Source organism: Vanessa cardui, chromosome 28 (genome assembly GCF_905220365.1).
Source record: "Vanessa cardui chromosome 28, ilVanCard2.1, whole genome shotgun sequence".
NCBI lineage: Eukaryota > Metazoa > Arthropoda > Insecta > Lepidoptera > Nymphalidae > Vanessa > Vanessa cardui.
Window position 1 is genome coordinate 2335863 of NC_061150.1, and position 8988 is coordinate 2344850.

Below are 8988 nucleotides of genomic sequence, written 5' to 3' on the forward strand. Positions count from 1 at the left end.
TCACCCGGGGCTCAGGTTACTGTGGGGGTCCCTCAAGGATCAATTCTTGGTCCATTTCTCTTCCTTGTTTATATAAATGACCTACCACATCTCTTAGGTGATAAACTCGAGATAGTATTGTTTGCTGACGATACTTCTTTAATTTTTAAAATAAAAAGACGTCTTTTAATGTATGACGATGTGAACAATGCTCTCTCGGAAATAGTACATCGGTTTAGTGTCAATAATTTAATGTTAAATAGTAAAAAGACAAAATGTATTAAATTCACTACTCCCAATGTAAGCTGTGTCAAAACGAATGTACTTTTAAACGTTATATTAGATGTATTAGAGTCAACAGAGTTCCTTGGTATGACAATTGACTCTAAGCTCCAATGGGGCCCCCATATAAGTAAATTTGCAAATAGACTCAGCTCTGCAGCCTATGCGGTAAAAAAGATTAGATTTTTGACTGATGTGGATACGGCTCGCCTTGTGTTTTTTCGCTATTTCCACAGTATTATGTCATATGGCATCCTACTCTGGGGTAATGCAGCCGACATTAATACTATTTTTGTACTGCAGAAGAAGGCTATTCGTGCAATTTATAACCTGGGCCCAAAATATTCGTTAAGATGTAAATTTAAAGAAATTAAAATAATGACTGTCGCTTCTAAATTTGTTTTTGATAATGTTATGTATGTACGCAAAAATATAAATGATTTTCCCAAAAATTGTGACGTACATTCCATTAATACTAGGAACAAGAATAAACTTGTTACGCCTAGTACTCGATTACACAGGGTTAGTAACTCTTTTTTGGGGCAATGTATACGTTTTTACAACAGGATCCCAGAAAACGTTCAACAATATTCAATTATAAAATTCAAAAGAATCGTTAAAGAGCGTTTTTGTGCTAAAAGATATTACAGCACTAATGACATTCTAATTGACTGCACACCTTGGGACTGAGATGATCGCCTCCAGGCTGTTTCAAATAACAAGAATATGTTTATTGTTGTAAATTATAAATTGACATTTAAAAAAAAAATCCCGCTGAGTTTCTTTCGCCGGTTCTTCTCAGGTCTGAGGTATTATATTCCGAACCGGTGGTAGATTTTCGACAATCAATAAGAAAGTGTAAACACTTCTATTTTGAATAAAGGTTTTTGACTTTGAAAAAAAAAACAAAAAAAAAAGAAATAATGCTTTGGGCAACACAGCCGCTCTCCATTCTTATATTTGTGCTACAGAATGGAACTATTCGCGCAATCTATAACTGAAGATATTAAAAAAATGTTAAGGAAGGCTTGTGCGCAAAAGGTTATTATACAATTAGTGAGTTTATGATTGATAACACAATTCGCCCATATGAATAGCCGATCATCCTATTCATATTGAAAATACATATTATGTAAATAATATCGTTGCTGTCGAAACGCTTGGCCCTTGGAGTAGTGGTGCAAAAAGCTTAATCAAAAGTATAACACCTCGCCTCATTGCCTCCACTGATGACAGGAGGGCTGGTTCGTTTTTTGCGCAGAGGATCGGAATTGCGATTCAACGGGGAAATGCTGCTAGCATTCTTGCCACCATTCCACGCGGTCAAGATTTATACAGTAACTAGTTTTAGTTCATATTTGTATATATATTTAAGCATTTAATGTTGTTAATTCTTATTTACTTTAATAGGTAGGTTATTTACCGCGCAGGTTTAAATGATTGAAAATAAACAACATATTAATGTTGTTTATATATTAATAACATTGTCAAAAAAGGAACTGCTAAACGTCTTTCGCCGGTTCTTCTCAAATCAGAGTGTTTCCTTTCTGTTTAATTTGACTGTCAATATGTAAATGTAAAATAAATATGAGACGACATCACATACAATACTCTGATCCCAATGTAAGTAGCTAACGCACTTGTGTTATGGAAAATCAGAACTAACGGCGATACCACAAACGCCCATCCGAAAGGCAACTTAGAAAACTAATGACAATCTACATCGACTCGGCCGGGAATCGAAATCAGGATCTCGGAGTGGAGTACCCATAACGAAAACCGGTGTACTTACCACTCGACCAAGGAGGTCGTCGTAAAAGCTGCTAAATTGATCAAAGAAATTGCTACGTCTTCAAAACACATTATTTTTTATTAATTATTTCGGTCATATTGAATTTTATATAGATTACATAGTGTTATTTTTTCTAAATGGAATATTTTATCTTGCAGATAGTCCACGACCGGAGCTCAGGCCTCAGGTGGGGCAGATGAAGTCCAGAACGCACGCGGTCACGTGTTCTAGCAAGTAAATATATTTTTCCTAAACTTGGGTGATATCTTTCATGACATCGGTTGTGTAACGGATATTTGGATTAAGAACTAGCGCGCACTGGTGATTTTGTCACGGTGACTGTTTCGTCACTCTTGTCGAGTTTGTCCGCTAGCGACAAATTTGTCACTCTCGTCGTCAGTCTTGCGCTATCTGCACTTTGAATGCCGACTCTGGCGCACGCAAATATCGTCACCATCTATTCAAAACGTAAACATTCGTGAAGACAATACTGATAATGATGTTCTAATAGAAGAAGTGGAAAAGAGACCAGCTCTTTATGATAAAAAATTTAAAGAGTTATCAGATATTCACGTAAAAATTAAAGTCTTTTTCTGCCGAGTCTCACGAGTTCACAGAGAACCACCGTCTCTTCGAAATCCATAGTGGCAAATGACACTTAGATTTCGAAAATGTTTTGTCTCTATTAATGAGCGCACTCCACTTTGGAAACGTGACGTGACAATGACAAACACATTAAAGTCACCGTGACAAAAGACACCAGTGCGCGCTAGTTCTAAAGGTCGGTTTTTACATATGATTTCAGATATCATCCTGTCTTTGTTTAACTTAACATTGTGCGATATGTGAAAAAGAGATGAAACAAATGCGATATCGAAATCGGTTTAACATTCGCTTCATCCCTTTCTTACAGATGGGTTACTGTAAGGTTAGAGAGCGATAGGGCGAGTTCATGAGTTTAATTTAATCGTACTTTTACATCATCATCAAATCGATGACATCTGAGGTTCCAACGTCATCCAATTTTATAATAGATTCGTTTCGATATATCGGACACATGCCTAGTTTTATTAACCCCGTAAATGTATCATTACTAGCGAACACCAATTGAATAGACAGCTTGGAGCTAATAAATAGTACTGAATGGTTCCGATACGATTTGTCACATTTGGAATTATTTCTTAAAAAGCTAGTATACAGGCACAAGGGACATAACATCTTAGTTCCCAAGGTTGGTGGAGCATTGACGCTGTAAGAAATAATTAATATTTCTTACAGCTTCATTGTCTATGGGTGATGGGTCACTTACCATCAGGTGGCCCATATGCTCGTCCGCCAACCTATACCATAAAAAAAAATTTATAATTCTCCAAACATTGATTAATATTTCCAAGTATATCCCTCGCCTTAATACAACTATTACTATTAATAAAGTATTGGTAAATTGTCAGATTAGACGACAAATATACACTATTATATACAAATATAACCTTCGACGTCGACTACACTATGAATTATACAATTAATTATACAATACAAATTAAGCACAGGACAACTCAGTGGCATTTTGAACCTTGGTCTTCTAAACCCTATTCCATTGTAAGTAGGAAAAAATATAAACAAACGTTAGAATGACTTATTACAAGCTATATTGTGTACTAATGGGATGTTATGATTAATATATATTTATTAATAATACAACACTAGTCACTCATTTCCATTTGTACACGTAATTAATGTAGCTTGCAGGTATTATAAGGCGTTATGTCAAAATATATAAATTTCTATATCGCGATGTCAAGATTCGCAAACGATTTTATGTGATGTTATGAATATTTGTGATTTTAGGTAGTTATCTGATGGCACTGTAGTGTCGTCAAGCATCCTTAGAAATCGTGTGATCAAGTTGTTCACCAAATGAATTTTACTTACAAAATTTGACATTCAAAACGTCATTTTTTCGCAAAGCCATAGTGAATATCACAGATTAATCAAGCTCTCGACCAATGGTATCGCTTCAATTTGACGTCAAGTGTTGTTTATTTGGCATTTCTCCTCTAATGGTTGGAATAAAGTACATGTACAGTCGGGGTAAGAAAGGGTTCGTCACCTTAAGATCTAGCTTCGTGTGCTCAGTATGAGCGATAATCTGCTATACCAATCGAGAGTGACGTATTGCGTCGCAGCGATTCGATGTTTAGATTCAAAAGGTACTAAGAGCTTAACTCAAAGGAATGAATTTGAAAACTTCCAAGGTTTTCTTACTCTGACTGAAAAAATCGATAAATTAAAAAGATTTATATATTCGAATACGGGTACCGCCGAAATTCAAATAGGTATGTTTTAATATATTTAATAAATAAATAAATATATTTGTTGTAGTTCTGGAAGAAGTAAACGTATAAGGACGATATTCACACCGGAACAGCTGGAAAGGCTGGAGGCGGAGTTTGAACGGCAGCAGTACATGGTTGGACCCGAGCGGCTGTACCTTGCGCATGCGCTGCAGCTGACTGAGGCACAGGTAATAAATACAATATTAAACTTAAGGAAATAAATTAATTCTACTTGGTGGTAGAACTGCAAGTCTGTGTAGGTACCACTCACTCATCGGGTATACTGCTGCCTAACAGTAGTACTACGTATTGTTGTGTTCCGGTTTGAAGGCTGAGTGAGCCAATGTTAGTATTAACAATTTGATATTTGATTAAACAGTCCTGTATTTATATATTAAGCTGAGATGGCCCAGTGCTTAGAGCGCGTGCATCTTAAACGATAATTGCGGGTTCAAACCCAGGCAAGCACCACTATGTATATTTGCTTAATTGTGTTTGTAATTCATCTCGTGCTCGGCGGTGAAGGAAAACATCGTGAGGAAACCCGCATATGTCTAATTTCATAGAAATTTTGCCACATATGCATCCCACCAACCCGCATTGGAACAGCGTGGTGGAATACGTTCCAAACCCTCTCCTTAATGGAAGAGGAGGCCTTATCTCAGCAGTGGGAAATTTACAGGCTGTTACTTTACTTTACTTTACTTTAGTCCTGTATTGAAACTCCAGCCTTCTTATCCATAGATTTATGAAAAAAAATTTGAATGCCGTTAAAATTCTTATCAGAACTTTCAGGTTAGTTCATATATTTTCCTTCTGCTCTTACAATATGCTGGGATACATTTCCAAACATTGTCATGACCTAGACGCATGACAGTAACATTATGAAAATGGTTGTGAAGGAAAACGTCGTGAGATGACCAGCAACTGTGCAAAGCGAAGAAAAAACTACTACTTATAATTTGTCTTATGCAAAATCTTTAAATCTGTTATAAAAAAGACTTAACGTACTGTTATGGTTATATCATATTAGTTAAAAGTAGTCAAATATATAGAGAGAGGGAGAGAGGGAGAGAGAGAGAAGGTCGAAATCTAAATATTCGACAGTTCGCTCGAACTCGCTTCAGGCTATTTTGAAACAAAGACTTACATGTATAACTCTGTACTGATTGTGTAAATATTAAGTGAGTTTACTTAATATTAACTCAATTTATATAGATTTTTTAATAGTAATGATACAAGTAACCCTTTATTAATATTATAAATATTTTTCCAGGTGAAAGTCTGGTTTCAGAACCGTCGCATAAAATGGCGGAAACACCACTTGGAAGTCACACAGCAGAGGCTAGCGTTGATGCAGAGGCATCGAACAGATGATACGAGCGATGTGTAGATAAATAATTAATTAAAAGTAAAAATCATGTAATAATTCTGTCAATAGATGGCGCTAGCTGTAACCACATAATACAGGTAACGCCATCTATGTTAAAAATGATTAAGCTCTTTCTTTTCTATTTGTAAATTTTATAACCCATTTCTTAAACGTCACGGGGTTGAATAAGCCTCAAGCCGGTAATGATAGTTTTCATACGAGGTCTTAAATGCCTCGTCCCGCAGGAATGGAAATATAAAAGATGTTGACGCTGCCAAAGTGTTAATTTACACAAAATTTGTAAATTGGATTTTAAATTTTTTTGTAAATTAAACTTATTTTGTGTTGTTGTTTAAATTCACACGGAATATTAGTCATTGTTTTGTGTTGTGATTATTCACAGACGTAGTTAGTTTTTTCACTGTCTGTTAGACCTTTATGTTAGGATACAATAACAAACATACCTCTAATAATAAATATTGAACAACATCACATACATTACTCTGATCCCAACGTAAGTAGCTAAAGCACTTGTTTTATGGAAAGTCATAATAAACGACGGTACCACAAACACCCTGACCAGAGACAACATAGAAACTAATGAACTTTTTCTACATCAACTCCGGTGAAAACTCATGACAACCGGTGTACACACTACTCAACCGCGAAGGTCGTCGATATTGTAACAAGACTTTCAGATGAATCAGTAAAGAACAGTTTCTTTTTGCAGTGAAATAATTACTCAATTAATATTTAATTACGTGGTCAGATATACATTGTGACATGATTTAAAAATAATAAAAGCCGCTTTAATTTCTAACACTATTTAATATTCGTTTGGAAAACCAGTGTTAACATAAATTAGTATAGTACGACACAACTTAGATGTAGCATCGGCAAAATTCGTAACACCGATCACATCTGAATTAAGTACGCTATCTCAAATGATCTTAACACAAACGTAATAACTCGTAATATCATATGACCTAATATACAATTTGATACGTCGATTTTCATGCACTTGTTTTCTCGGGTAGAACTGACGCGAGAGTCTATAGCGACGAATAGCGTCGAATGTCGCGAGCTATTTCTATTGATCGTGTAAATCGGCAGCAATCGGTTTTATTGATTTGCCGATGCTACATCTAAGTTGTTTCGTACTATACGTCATGAAATACAATTAAACAGTAACTAATTAGGTATGGAAACAATTAAAGATATCTAAGAATTAAGCCAACAGATGTCGCTAGTAAATGATACATCTAACGCCATCTATAATTTTTTTTCTAGAACTATCGTTTACTTTCAATTTTCGGTAATGTAGGGTGCATTCTATGGGTAAGAAAATGTAGCATTTTATTGTATTGAAAAAATTGCACAATCCAAGACAGAGTTACTTAGTTAGTTAGTGAGTTATTGTTTTTATTATACATTCAAACGAAAATGTCAGCGAATTTTAAATTTCGAAACAATAACATTATTTAATTTTTAACAGGGATGTTATGGATGTATATGAATAAATATTTAACAGGTTTCAAAAATTAAGATTATTTAGTAACTTTAAAAGAAAAAAATATTTATTTAAGCCACATTCATTTCTTATATAATAATAGTAATTTTTTTAATAAATCCAATTTGGACTAAGGACCTCTCGACAACTATGGGGCTCCATCTCTTTATTTTTTTTCCCTCTATATTTTTTTCTGTCTTCAGCTAATCTCCAATTCAGTCCATTCAAATCTCTGTTTAAAAATTTCAAAAGTTCATCACTCCATTTTTCTAGAAAAACACAAAATACGAGAATGATTTTCATTAGCTTCTCTCTTTAAATTAATAATTATCGGTTACGATTTCGGATAGATTATTATTTCGGATATCCAATAATTTCACTTGTAATTACGACTCCACAACATTCCTGTTCATTCAGAGTCGGATTTAAAGGTGTGGAGGCCCCGGGGCCACAAAGCAGTGAGGGCCCTAGACAAACAGAAGCGTGAACACCCTAATAATTATATTATAATGAATTAATTAGTTTTTTTATTTCAATCAGTAAGCTATGAATTGTTTCGTATTTATATCGGTAACTTTTAAAATATTAAATAGTAACATTATTATAATTTGACTATATCTCAGTATTTGTTAACTTGCTGAAAACTGTGGCCCCCTCTCATGTGGAGGCCCCAGGGCAGTTGCCCCGGTTGCCCTCCCCTAAATACGGCCCTGTGTTCATTAACACACGTTTTTAACAATATAATTAATTATAATTAGAATTAAATCCAAAAAAAGCTTTAAATTTATGTTTTATTAGTATTTAATATTTATTAATAATTAATTTTAATATATAAAAACTTTTTAAGCAAAACTATTTGGACCTCGAAGTTTTTAAGCGAATATATCGACGGTTCGAACCCTAGCTCTGGGCTCGGTTGGAAAAATGGTGGATTTTGAACTATTAAACTGACTTCATTTAAATACATGTTACTTTTAATTTTCATATATAGCAATATAGTTGATTTGCCATAAAACCTCCTTAAAGCTAAGCTTCAAAATGAATTCAAACCAATCTCTATGTACATACCATTTATTACTTGTAACATCAATATATTTGTTCCCTAAAATTATATATATATTACTTTTTTTTTGTATTTAGGGGTGGATAAATGTGGTGGATTTTGATCGATTGTATTTTATCGATCGATATGTCGAAACATCGATGCTGTAGTCAATGCAAAGTCCATTCAGTACAACGTATAAGTGGCGTTCCTGTGGCAGCACCTGCTACACCCTTTGTCTTGCCAGTTTTTTGTTTATTTTACCAATATCTCCCTAGAAAATAATTCTCTACGTCTCATTTTTAATAGATTTTGGGTAAGTTTTCTTAATAAGGGTAAATAAAACAAATAAGATATAAATGAGCAAAAAAAATTAGTACATGTTTTTGCCACACGCCAACTTACACTTGACGCGCTATAATAAGATTTACAGATTAAAAAATTAAAAAAATATATTGTGCCGAAGGCTTAATCTATATGTTTCTTTACTAAATATTCTGATGTAAACAAAAAAAAAAAAATTTTGACAGATATTTTGAAAAATCAGCAAAGAAAATTAAATACCTTTTAATTTTGTATATTTGTATATTTATTTCTGTTATTTAAAATGTTTTTTTTTGGAACTAAGACGAATTGCCTTGTTATGTTTACTGAAAAAAAAAGCAAAATTAATCA

The 8988-nt window shown here is 34.0% G+C and overlaps 1 protein-coding gene across 1 annotated transcript; it reads left to right on the plus strand.

Moving 5' to 3' along the window:
* The first annotated feature begins 2096 nt into the window (after positions 1–2096).
* Positions 2097–5914, plus strand: LOC124541755 (homeobox protein not2-like). The gene is made up of 3 exons (XM_047119700.1): positions 2097–2287; positions 4436–4577; positions 5666–5914. Exons 1-3 carry the CDS (start codon positions 2250–2252, stop codon positions 5780–5782), a joined length of 297 nt encoding a protein of 98 aa, XP_046975656.1. The 5' UTR covers positions 2097–2249; the 3' UTR covers positions 5783–5914.
* Positions 5915–8988: the final 3074 nt, after the last annotated feature.